We start from the raw sequence: 14,089 nt of genomic DNA, 5'->3' as shown, positions 1-14,089 counted from the left end.
AGTGTGTCAAGAACACATCTAGTTTGATAGCCAGGGGGAGGTTTAACTGGGAAGAAGGTTTATCTTAGTTTGTCTAAATATCTAAGACTATAGAGAACAAAAATAAATGTATAAAACTGTACACATTTGGAATATTGAAACAATTTTAAGGAACAAATTTGATAAACAGTATTAGACCATGGAGTCCAGTTTTCTGCTATCACAGTAAAACCTGTGATAGAATAATAATAATAATAACAATCTGTGAAGCTCTTTTGACCTCAGAACATTCTTTTTACCTAATCAGTTACTTAACTTGTTCCTTAACAAGTTCCTTGCTTCAGACAGTTGCTTGACACCACTTGAACTAGTTACTGGACTTGCCCTCTAGTTCTCCCTAGTTTGGGGAAATTCATGTATGGACTTAGATTTGCACAGACCAAACACACTAGAACAATGTTCCAAAGCGTGGGCAGGCTGTCAGGGCTATGATACAATTATTATAGCTACTTCGTCCCTGAATATTTATCGTTTATCAGAAGATAAAATATGAACTACGTGTACTTACAACAATACTCAAAATTAATTCAGACATGTCATAACAGAAGAGGCAAAAAAGTAAAATGTTTTCTAGAAGTTCAATTCACATTGTATTGCTCTTATTAGAGCTAAACATTTATTCAAAGTAGTTAACAATTTACAGTTGAATTAAAAAATGAAAAACACGAAAAGAACATTTACAATGAAGTAACACACTGAAAACATAGAGGCTAAAAAATTTAGATATAATACTTCATTAAAAACACTTACTGTAAATATTTTTCTGTCTCCTGGTACTAGACTGGTTACATATCTAAGAATAATCTGCTATCCTACTGCTAAGCATGAACACATTTTAGTATTAACATCTGTTTGACTTGCTTCCAAATTAAAAACAATTCTCACATAAGGAAGTTTCAGTGAAAATAATTAAGCAGGTCAAAACAATTTTTCTAACTTTTGCATCACTCAGTTCTCATTAGAAAATTAAGACTGACTGTAGGTAAGAAACTTAAAGTAGCATCTACAAATTAGAGCACCACTGATCTCCTTAAACACTTGCATTGTGTGAAGCCTGTTAGTAAAACACTGGGAAATGCTCATGAAGACTATGACAAAAGGTATATTATGCAGTTCTCTGTTCCCAAGTCCAAATAAAATTTCTTATTCATTTGTTAATATACAGAAGACATTTCTAAGTTTTTAACTGGAGACAAAAAACGAGCTTATTTTAGAATTTAACAGAATCCTCGTATTTCCAAACAGTGGTTCTTTCTGAAATAGTGCATTGCTGAGAGAGGCATCTTAAACATAAAACAATTCACAAGAGGAAAATGAAAGTCACCCTGTACTCATTTGCTGTCCATCAATCCTGCCCGAAATATGAATGAACTCTGAACTAAATCCTGTTTTTTTTCTTACAAGCATGAAATAAAAGATTTTTTGATGTCTTGGATTTAACACCCAATGCTATGTTTCCTTCGGAAAAGCTTCTATGTAGGTTTCTTGGCACATCCTGTTCTTGCTTCCAGCTCCTCGGTTTAGTTCCTATTGAAGAAATAAATGTTATTACAAATAGGAGACACTCATTCAGTAAACATAAGCAGAATTTGGTCCGCCTGGATCTTCTTTCCAGAGCATGTCTAAGAATCTTTACACATACTTCTTGTCCTTATTAAGAGCCTAGTTTTGACATACAAAAATATAATTACTCTCGGCTCAGTAATCCAGTGTGCTAATTGCTTAGAAAGCACAATGATTAGACCCTCAATTGACACAAGATGCTATTAAAAAGGCACAGTGGTCTATATAAAAAAATGTAGAAATAGGTGATAGTTTTATTAAACTTTATTACTACAGAACAGTACTGAAAAATGAACGCTATGTCATTAGAGAAAGTTTTGTCTAGTTAATCCAAAAGCAGGTCTTCATCTTGGGGATTTGGTCATATTTCATTCTTCTCCTGTAATGCATGCTTTTGAAAATAAAATGTATTTTACATTCAGTTACACTTTGATGAATTAAAAATTCTACTCTCTATTTGAAATGAAGCACCGCATTTTGATAGTTTCTTAATAATACCAGAGCAGTGATTGATTTTGGTAACTGCATAACCCATCTTTAGGAGCAAAAATTGATACTGATATAACTGTGCCAAATAAGTCACTATTGTTAGATAATGTTTAGTCTCAGATTTACACTTTTAACAAAGTGTATTGTAGTAGAACCTCAACATTGCTCATGAATGGAGATTAATACATATGAGTATGTACTTTCTCCCTTACATAAGTTTTTATATAAAAGCACATATGTGCTGTAAAACTAGTGTATTTCCTATGCCACTGGAAAAAGCTACACAAAAAAAAGAGCTAAACAAATTGGACTCCTTCATAAGGACAGCAGACAAAAAAAATCAGGCAATCTTTGATCTCCCCTAAGCTGCCAACACATCTCCCTAAGAAAGACTATTAAGTATATTTCTGAAGACAGGAAGAAGAGACAAGTGGGTAGAGACAGAAGGAAAAACCTAAGGATTTAATGTGTTAAAATCTACTGCAGATGTCAAGCAACTTGGTGCCATGCACTAGGAAAGGCAGAGGTTTTTGGAAAGTTGTGAACAAGAGACCTTTGTGCATGTCTACTAAAAACATTATTTGTAACCAATTTTGTTACAGTAAAGATTTATATACCTCTGAGAGTAGCCATGTAACTGTAGCAGACTTTCACAGAATACCACCTGATAGTACTATTATCAGCAATCTGTTAGAAACAAAATTAATCCTAAATATTGCTTTGAATTTGTCCTCAGCTATTGTGTTGGCTCAAAATATCCCCAAAGTTTAAGTAATAAATCTCACAAAAAAGCCATATCTGTAAAAACAAACCAGTGCAGTGTTACAAAACAAAGCAAACAGCTAAAAGCAGGTATGGAAATGATTAGAGGATTTTATTTCTTGATAAACCACAATTGGCAAAGAGTCATAAAGTTCACGCAATTTCAACAAGCACACAAACAATTTTTGGTGGCAGACAACTCTTGGGAAAAACTTTTCCCAACAAGCTCATAGTAATGTTGAGTTTTGATTAGACACCATCTAGATAATTGGTTAGGCATTCAGATTTTATTTTAATGAATGGATATACTATTCAAACTGATGGCTTAATGTACTGATCACAGCAACACATGCTGTTAAAATGACAAATGATGCTAATTTTGGTCATCCTGTACAAACAGTTATCAATGCAGTGTCACATACTCAAGTTTGGACACTTACCTGCCACTTTGGGTACTCGCAAAGCTTTATGGCTTAACAAGCCCTCTTGTCGAATACGTTTTGCAGAAATAGGCTCTTGCAGGCTGCTTAACCCAGTGTTTGATGCAGAACTGGAAAAATAGCCAGAAAAGAGTTTGCTTTCGGTAAAGTGATTAAGCTACATTACAGTAGTTCAGGCCTTGCACTGTAGAAGTACATTAAATGGTATTATCCAGTATTGGCAGTGCAAAACAATGGAGAAAATAAACTAATTTATTTATGACGTGTACGGGTATTATTCCTCTTTTTCCTTTTTACAACTTCACAAGAATGTTTCGAGAGTGAAAATAGGAACTTATGGCACGTTAAAATGCAGACCAATATGTCATTTTTCTCAGAAACCACAGAAGCCAGTTTGATGGTCATTGCACACAAATTATACTAAGAAATAATCTTAATACATGTACAAAATTCTTGAAATGGCCAAGCTGTGTTTATTGAACAAATTGCATTTTTTATTGCCACAATTCTTCCACCGCCTCCAACACAGTTGGAGGGGGCGGCTTCATAGCAGACAATACTTTTTACCTAAGCTGAGAGAAAGATGTTACAGCTCCAAATTCATTAAGACAAAGCCTCTATATTTTATAGACTTTTATGGGATGGACTTAAGACCGACAGTGAAAATTATGAACCTGTCTGATCTCACCCTGTTACACTTGCCTCGCTAACTTCCCCCATTCGTCTCTGTAAGACAATCCCATAAACAAGCTAATTCTATTTATGTCCCAAGTTTCTGTGCTTTTCCCATTCCTCTAATGATACTGTATTATTTCCACCAGTTTTCTTAATAATAATTTTCTGCCTAAATTAAAATATATAGCAAGCAGTAAAGACTAAGACCTGCCTTGTGCCAGCCGTAAGATCTATTCATGCATGCTCCGTGGTAGGGAATTTCTGCCAATAAGAATGTAATGCTATTTAGTAAAAGCAGCCTCTGTATTACTATTGACTTGTCTCCTATCCCTTGTCCCAGCAATATGACTTTTTCAAATTATATTTCTAATGTAGAGAATATTTTATATTTTTGTTCTAATGTTAGTAGGATAGGAATGACTGGAGTGAACTACTTCAAATAGGGAAAGCATGAGAGAAACAAAAGGGAGGAAAAATAAGAAAGAAGACACAGGCACTATTTAAAAAGTCAGAGCATATTCCTTTCCTCCTTTATAAACAAGAAGCTTTCATTCTCTCTCTTCATCACCAACTACTAGACAAAGCCATAAAGAATTTTGCTCACAGACAGTTTACAGTCTGAGACAGAAGAAATAATCCTCAGAAAAGGAATAAAAGTTGTGGGATTTTCCTGTAGTGTTTTTCTAACTTGGAAACTGGGAAATACATGTTTGAGATACAGAAGGAAGGAATGAGATAAAAGAGCAGAAAGATAAAGAGCTACTCTTTTGGGAAGAGATAGGCCTATGTAAGTTTGGAAATCGTTACACAGTCACTACAAAAGAGTCCATTTTAGGACCATTTACCTTAAGATAAATCAAAGTTCCTATACCTCTTCCTAAAAAGAGTTTAGAAAACTAGCTCAGCTTCAGAGAGCAGGTGATTCCCTTTGCTACATTCATAATCAACTACTTGAAAAACTGAAAATGCAAGATGTGCCTCTTCTCATCCTTAAGCAAAACCGTTTACAACAATAATTAATAACAATTTGAACATGAAATTGGTAAGTTTGATCTTCTAGGAAGATTTTTCTATTTGGAAGATGCTAACATGCCAAAAAAGTGCCTGAAGTTTCTTCCAGTCTATAGAATTTGTTCTAACAGTCCTGAAACATTATTTAGAAGATGTATGAGGTGGCAGCTCCGCTCACTGTGTAGCAGCAGGTGACTCATAATCTGGTTTAAAAAATGGTTGTATCAAATTTTGAATTTGGAAAAGAAAAAGGAGAAAAAAGAGAACTGTTTCATCAGTACTGATCTGATAGCGAGTTCTTAAATATATTAATAAAACCAAATAAACAAAAAGTACAACGGTACTTGGTGTCTGCTCAGTTTTAGCTTTTCTGCTGCTACTGATGAGCCTCTTCCAGTATCATAAACCAGAAGTGACGAAACGAGAGTTGTTCCCAGAGCAGACCACAAGAATGAAGTCAGAATAACTGAGACTGGAAATGAATTATCAGGAAAACAAAGGCACCAGCCACAGAACTATTGTTAAGCATTGTCTCCGCTTTATTTCGGTAGTTTCTAATGTGTTCCAGCAAAGGCATAACATTTTCAAACAAATTAGATTTTTAATTGATGATGGAATCTCTTTTTTCAGAATTATGTGTCATCTTTCTATTTTGAGTTGACAGCAGATACAGAAGACACAATATTAGTTTGTACTTGTTCTATTAAAACAGAAGTTCCTCAAACAAAAAAAATTACTCTACTCAAATTAACAGAGGAAACAAAATAATTAAACTACCAAATGTATTTGATTCAGAACATCTCATATGTAGGTCCAGATGACGCGTAAAAGAATTTTTCAGGTTGGAAATATAATAATGAAACTGAAGTGAGAACATAAGAAATAACTATAAACTCATTTGTATGGAATCAGAAGACTTAGTTTAATCTTACCTTAATACCTTTCTTTTCCTCTCTGCAGCAGAAGTCATTGCCATATACGAGGGCTTCTCAAGCACTGAAGTAGGATTTTTGTTTTTTAAGGAAGAGATACCAAGCCTGAGATTAAAAAAAAATATACACATATATTTTTGTAAAATCCATTCTGGGTAGAAATCAAATGAAATTGTTCTTAACTGTAAATAAGTATATGGTAAGTTGAAAAACAATACTAGAAATTCGTTTCAATAATATTACTCAAGGCAGCTTCACAGCACTTCACACATACTCGGCAGCTTTACCAGTATCATCTCTCTACGTCAAAGAGATTAAGGTCTCCTTTTTGCAGACAGAAAAAGCAAGGTTTAGAGAAAGTAACTTGCCTAAGGCATTGCAAACAATCTCAACAGTACTGTACTTCTTTTAGGTACGTATCTGGTAAAACAGGATAAAATTTCAACTTCATCTGTTGTCACTAATATAGCATTGATTTCAAATAATGACAGAATTTAATCTGACGCTGATTAAAACTGAGGGTTTGATTTTGAAAATGTTTAGTTTACAAATAAAATTGACACCAATGGAAAAACCCAGCTCCGAAGATAAACAGGATTAAAATGTTCAGGTAATATTTCTTGCCCATATAAGTGGAAAATACCTTTGCAGAATGCTACTGCTACACGGCTGTGACTCCTTCATGGATGAGCCAGTAGACATTTCAGTTGTTTCATCTGTCCCTTCATAGATAATTACTGTTGAGTTCATATCAGCTTCATCACACTCAGGGATAATGTCATATGTACAGTCCGTAATACTCTCTTTTTTTACTGGTATGTCTATATTATCTGCATTGGCTACCCGAAGGCCTGCAAGGTGCAAAGCTTTCTTCACCACAGTCTGTGTACAGCTGCTTTGCGACGGCTTTCTGCAAAGTTCTGGTGTGTACACGATGGGGCGAAGCTCCTTGGTGAGTGAATCCTCCAGGTGACAGAGACCAGAGTGCCCAGGGGCAGCAAGACCTTGAGCTGCGACTGGAGAGTCCATCAGCTTCCGCCTCGTTCTTTTCTGGGCTGGTACCGAGTGTTCTATTTCTTGGGTATTTTTATTAATTTCTTGTGATGGTACACCAGAAATTGTAGCTGTGAAACATAAGCAGCAATGGTTAGCACATTTACCTATGTTTTACTACTTAAATCTTGCCTTTTCCCTCTTCTTCCCTGCTAAAAAACATTTATTAGCAGACATTATTACAAATACTGTTTATTTCATTTACATATTAATTTGATCATATAACTGAAATGATTTCTATTGCAGCATTGTCCAGATGGTAGCATTTGTTCTGTGGCACTCAAAGTATTATAAATATGCATAGGCTGATAAAGTTAATCCCAGAGATATTACAAGTCATCACAGGTAAAATATGACACATCACAACAGAGAAGAGCATTGAAAATTGCATTATCATGACACTACTTGTAATTTAATTTAATATGGTACTATCACAGTAATCTATGGCTGCCTCCTGATCATGGCCATTTTTTTCCCAGCAAGTACCATGCAGTAGAATGAGACTATTGTAAAAGGAAGGACATAGAATCACATAGAAGAACAAAATTCTTTGACTTTGCAAATGGACAAGTAGTTTTTTGGAAAAGAAGAAGGAACAAACTTGGATCCCACCATCTCAGTATATCAAATCTGGAAAAAAGCTCTTTACTAGCAATGCAGCAGTAATTGGCCATTCCCATTCACCCCAATTTGTACTATTTTTCTTAAACTATCATAATATTTTTATTTTCAAGCAGGTGGTAATAAAGGCAATCTCCAAAGTATGAGAGAAACAGCCTTCCTTTTATTCAAGTTTTCAGTGAAGAAGAATCGTTTTAAGACACAGACCACTGTTCAAATGGCTAGACCAGTACTACTTAAGTAGTACTTAGATAGTAGTTAACTACTAAGTAGTTAATAACAGAAAAATTCAGGGTTTTTTTAAAAAACTAACAACAAAAAACAAATTGAGACTAGGAAAAGGCTGTCAAAACCCCAAGTGCTTCTATATTTGACTTTCAGTGCGAATCTAAGAAATGAAGACTAAATATTTACGAATTGGCCCCACAGCATCTTCACCTTTTTACATCGCCTACTCCATTTCTACAAGCAACCAAGCTGTAAAAAGAGCTTCTGTTTTTCAAATTGCTGCAAGTTACTCAGGTATTAACTAAGGTATTCATATAACCATGTTGATAAATATTTATTTCTTCTAAAATTCCATTATCTTTTTGCCTCAGAGTAAGATAGTTTGGACTCCTCAGCCCAAATGCCTCTTTGGTTCTCTCTCATGTTAACACTTGTGGCATTTTACCTGTTGCACTAAAGTTCTTTGAAGAGGAGGCAAATAGGTTATAAACACAGATAACATTATTCCAGCCCCCCACCAAGTTTGATTTCTTATAAAAAACAAAGTTTAAATTATTATAGTTCTTTCTCTGACTGTTTACCACTTATCAGCTCCCATTTCATTTTGACCTTCCTGCCCACTTCCAACCCAGTTTGCCATGGGTAAGAAGCTTTAAGAACACTAAGTACCCTCAGAAATCAGATTGCTTGGGGAAAAGGCCCAAACAGGAGCCTCATTGAAGGAAAGCTGTCAAAGGATGACACACAACCTCAGCAGCAGTTTTTATCCACGCTTTGGAACTAGACATACCAGAAGACAGATCCTTCATACCCAGCTACATGAGATGATGCCCAATTAGAAGACACAAATTAGAGCTGTGAAGAGACAGGAGAGAATTTAAAGGTCTACCATGAGACCTAGAGCTGTTCTGGGAGGAACGGGTCGTATCAAAGCGCGTACAAGTAGCAAGTAAAATAGATGCTAATACATAGGCCACAAATCTATGTTGCCAGAACTTAATTCAATAAAAAAGCAATTGAAAAAACAACCCAAACATTTATTCCTTGCTCAAGGGCTCAGTTTCAGAAAGAGAAATGCTTAAACAACTATGGTTCAACAAATATGCAACATCTGATTCAACAATGCATAAACAACAAAAGCAGGTTAATTTAAGCTAAACTGCTTATGAGAAGAGACGCCTGAACAATTATATGAACAATTACAATTCTATTATGCTGTTTTCAGCTCTGAAGAAACACAAACACTGAAAACTCAGGCCTGAGAGAACTAATGGATATGAAATAACTGAATTGTGAATTTTTGCATATGTATGTGCCTCTGTACAGTTCACTTGACTAAATATATAAGGATTTTTTTCATTGTTGTTTAAAATAGAAAATCCCTTTTCTCATACCTAATTTTAGTCTAATTCATGGTCAGCACTGACCAGGTGAAGTGCAGCAGGTTGTTGAGACACAGTAGTTTGATTGTAATCTAAACATTACGTTAATTCAGAATATTCTCCAATAGCAATGAAATAGAAAGGGTAGTAAAACAGGCCTGTATATTCCCCTCAAAAGTTTTACATCTACTAGAAATAATATAAGCCTCCTTTAATGAAGACATTTTTCTCCAATGCTTGGTAATAAGCAACATAAACCATTTTCAATCTGTACTCTGTGACGCTGTCAACAACGCTGTACTTCATTATGCTTGTTCTTTCATTTTGGTTTTATGGGTACAATATCATTCTTCTATGTAAAAGGCTAACGTTTCTTTCTTTCAAAAAATATTTTCTAGTCTTCGCAACCAAAAATCAAGGCCAAACTTTCTTGAATTTTTAACAGCTTATATTCTTAAATGGAATCCTTAGATGAAGTTTATTCTTCTAATCTAGTGTTTGAAACACCTATCCATTAAACATTTCAGGAGGCATTTAAAAATATTGATTTATTAGGTATTCCTCCTGCTTGTACACATCTGAAAGTGTGTGTTTTGGGAAAAATAATGGTTAGAATTCTCTTGTTACATTAGGACAGGGAGGTTCCAGTTTCAGAAAGTTTACTGTAAGACACTGAGGTTTTGCTAATGTCCTAAAGTTACTAGGAAGGAAGTCTGATGGAAAAACATGCTGGTGAGTGCCAAGTTTTAGAAGCTTCTCCAGGTCTAAATACTGGAAGCATTTTTAAATTAACTGTAAATGCAAGCATTGAAACCATGAACTAAATAGGTAAAGAATACAAAAGTATCACCAACATTAATAATTTGTTGAATTTCATCATAATGAATAATATTTCATACTGTAATACAAGTACATTAATAAAAAGACAGTTACAGCAATTCTATATACAGCACATATAAGCCGTTAGTAAAAACCCAGACCTATTTTTAAAATCTATTTATTTCTGGAATGAAACTCATTGCAAAATGAAGTTAAAACAAAACGAGCTTTTCTTGCCAGTTAGGTATTGGAAAGCATATGAAATATTCAAGAAGCATTCCTTCCCAAAGCTTTTTGTGAAAGCATTAAGTTGCTCCTAACACAGCCAACAAGAAAGTAAACAAAAATATCAGTGACATCACATTTAACTTGCTTTCACAAAATAACATAAGCCAAATATGATGTAACAAAAAGAAAACCAACCCAAACACTGCAATTCCTTGTTAGTTTGCTGTATACAGCTCCAAACAGTTACAATCTAGAGTAAAATACAGCAAGAAAAACGTTGGCATTCCTTTATTTTGTGCATTTAAAAGTTTTTATTTCTGTCTTAATAAGGAAGCAAGATACTGAAGCCAGTTGCTAATTTTTTGCAGGTGCTTTTAAGAGCTGCCATTGAGAAGTTTAAATAAAATGGGCTCAGACAATTGCTACAAAACTACTACCTCTCTAGATCTCAGCTGACTTCAAACAGTCATGATATCAAAAGTGTTTCTCCTTCAAAAAATAAAACATTTAATTTTATTTTCAAGAACCTACTTTCAAATATTTAAAAGGTTACTCAACATTATGAAAAAACATCGATATTTAGAGGTATACTTTAAGATTTTTATATATATATATATATATAGTTATTGAAATACAAATTTTTGCACCACAAACTGCCAAAAGTAATATGCATCAAACTGAAACACCATACCTTGTTTTTCCCAAATACAGAATTAATACAATTTTGTCATCATTTTGTCTAAACAAGCACTTAACATTTCAGCAGTTTTATAAAATGTGGCTTATATTGCAATGGGACAGCTAGAACTAGTTCACCTAAATCCCATTCTAGAAGGGAAAAAGCTCCAGACTAAAGCACCTTAAACATTTTAAGTGGCAAATACAACCTTTCAGTATTAAAGCAACACAAGAGACTTTCATTTGATAGCAGGTCACGCCTACTAAACCCAAAGTATTTGTATGACAATTTTAGGCAATGCTTTCTCCCAGTATATTCAATTTTAACATTATATTGTTTAGTGCTTATAGGTGGGATGTATGTATCTATGTTTTAGCACATGCTCTATCTTCTCGCCTAAATACTCAAATGAGTATACACAGAATAAAGACAACGGTACATTCCTGGTTAGGAACAACTATGGTAGTATATAATATGTTGTTAAAACATCATAGATTAGGTTGATAAGGAATTATTTTATTTCTTGCAGTAATGAACAGTAGGCACCTCATTCATATCACATTCTAATTATAAAACTAAGAGCAAGAGTGATGTCTCACGGAACAATTATACTGCTGAAGTCACTGCAGCATGCTGGGGCAAAGCGCATAAGTATAAATGGGTTACAAAAGAAAGATTTGACAAACTTAGAAAAAAATACCTACCAGTAATTATTATGGGATTGTTTCAATGGGATTTCCATTGCACTACAAGTGGAAACCACAAGTCAACTGACTCTAGATTTGCCCTGTTATTGCCGTCTGTCTTAAGAGTGTGTTACTGGCAACTATGAAATACGAGATACTCAAGACAATATAGTGGTGGATCAAGTACAGCTACTCACACTTTCTTAAAGAACAAATCTAAATAGCTCCTGAATGAATGTCTAATGTTAATAATCAAGTGTCATCATTACTTTCCTACTGAAAGACAAACAACATGTTGCAACTCCAGAGAAAAGTCTCCAAACCTATTCCATAATGTAATTTGTATTTGTTCACATTTTATGGCCAGTTCAATCTTTTGCATCGGAATGATCATTGTGATTCAGTGATATTTACTTTTCATTTCAAATGAATCACTATATACTTTACAGAAACATCCGCAGTTAACCTGATGGAGTGGCTTAAAAGAAAAATTTAGAAGTTGTATTTCCTTAGCTAGTGCTTTCAGCTACAACGCTTCTCCTTAAAAATAAGCAGTATACCAAATATATTTTAGAGAATACACATATTTGCTATCTTTAATTTCAGGCTGATGATTATAAAATATAATTGTCAGAGTTCTTTTAGATACTATTTTTCTTAAGTGATTCACTTGGAAATTAAAAATCAAAGTCATCTTCCACTGACCCCATCAAATGGTATAAGGTGGTTTTGGTCATTAGTTTGTTGTATTATCTGTCCCAAAAGACTACTCGGCAGAAGAGATTTATCAGGAGAGAAACACAGCAATATTAGATATTTACAGCCCTGTGAGTTAATAGGAAAAGCAGAATGCAGTATTTGTGAAACATGAGTCATAGCAAAAGTGAGTAGAATTCATGACAAGACAGCTCTGGTGAATTGGGTTAGTTCTAATTGATGCTGGAGACAAAATAATGGCCAAGACTTCTCTTCTTCTGGAATTCATGTTAATACATGCATAAGGGGATTATTTCTGGAAACGGTGCTAAATTAAGTCTTCCAGGTTGTTCTGCTAAAGTGAAATCAAATATTAATGTATTCATTTCAATAAACATTTCTGGGCTACCAATGATTGATCCAATTACAATTCTAATCATACATTTTGATTCTTCTAACAACTGACTCATGGAATTCCAAACCTGCAAATGAGGTCTGGTGAATGCATTTCAATTATTTGATATTCATGTAATCTGAAGGTGATGTTTTTGATGGCCTGTTTCACAATGGTTTTGCAAACAACACTTGTAAACTGAAAAAGGCTAAAATCAGGCAGCATCCTCATGGGTTCCCAGAGATCAGGCATATTATGGTGTTCTACACAGCATAGGAAAAAAAATCTTATAGTATAGCATGAAAAAGCTGCTCAATATAGGACAAATCTTCCCTATACACAAGACAGATAATGTTCCTACTTTTATTCAAGTCTAACTACATACAACTACACTCCAATTTTTCCTGCCATGCAAAATAATAATAAATTGACTTTACCTTCGGATGTTTGTGACAAGGGGAGGTAATGGATGCCCTTTGCTGTTTTTTTTTCCTGTAAATCAATTCCGTTCTCTCAATAGTAATGTACAGTAAGGCTTCCGGAAATGGGATCCCTGAACCAATGCCAAGAACTTTCCCATTCACAGAAATACTTGCAAATACCAGTCATAGCTCTCCACCCCTCAGTCCGTACTTTATGAATACTGCATGGCTCTCCAGCCACCAACACCCAAGAATGGGGGCCCAAATGCATTTTTCAATAGGCCTATATTGTTTTCATAGCTTGCGCTTCAGTTGATACAAATGAGCTGCTCATGAGGTTGCGCATTTATGGTTTCAGGAAGCATATACAAGTTTAATCTTATTTTTTAACATTTGTAAAAAAAATGATAGTGGAACAGCAGCATTTTCCTCTACAACACAACAATTCACATTTATATTAAGGTCAGAATAAATAGTGTGGGTGGATGCTTAAAATTAGGAGCAGACATTGATGAAACAATTGTTTATAAAATATTTTCCCTATTAATATAGGTTAGAAAGTATGGTTAAGAAATGCAACAGAAACCTCATAATGAAACTAAGAGCAGAGGTTCTGAAAATAATGCGTTTTCAGTCATATTTTAAGAAACAAAAATTAAATTACCAGGGACAAAACATTTTTAAAAGTATATTGTGAATATGCTTAGTAGGGTAAATTAATGTTGTGTAAATACTTTAAAATTATATTTATTTGAAATTAAACAATAATTCAAATGTTACATTTTAGATTAAAGTTGAAGGTAATCTTATTTTAAAAATCTGAAGTGGTGGAGGAAGAAAAACCACATCAAATAAGCGCAATCAGAAATCTAAGATTCAGATCCAATCCTCTCTTTACTTCCTTACAAAATGCTCCTTGAATCACCCCACGTAGAGTGTGTTGGAACGCACTGCAAAACAACTGTTTGTT

At 34.3% G+C, this 14,089-nt stretch overlaps 1 protein-coding gene across 1 annotated transcript in view; it reads right to left on the bottom strand.

The window, feature by feature from the left end:
- Window positions 1–1,417: 1,417 nt before the first annotated feature.
- Window positions 1,418–14,089, bottom strand: part of KIF18A (kinesin family member 18A) — a gene marked incomplete at its 3' end in the record, with an annotated part of 35,913 nt that continues 23,241 nt past the window's right edge. The window contains exons 14-17 of the mRNA XM_080345968.1: window positions 6,555–7,035; window positions 5,912–6,016; window positions 3,294–3,403; window positions 1,418–1,566 (exon numbers count right to left, since the gene is read on the bottom strand). Coding sequence (XP_080202094.1) covers window positions 1,418–1,566; window positions 3,294–3,403; window positions 5,912–6,016; window positions 6,555–7,035 — 845 coding nt within the window. The remainder of the gene's footprint in view (window positions 1,567–3,293; window positions 3,404–5,911; window positions 6,017–6,554; window positions 7,036–14,089) is intronic.

Source organism: Nesoenas mayeri (assembly GCF_963082525.1).
Source record: "Nesoenas mayeri genome assembly, chromosome: 5".
Classification (NCBI taxonomy): domain Eukaryota; kingdom Metazoa; phylum Chordata; class Aves; order Columbiformes; family Columbidae; genus Nesoenas; species Nesoenas mayeri.
This window is presented reverse-complemented; position numbering and strand designations above follow the sequence as displayed.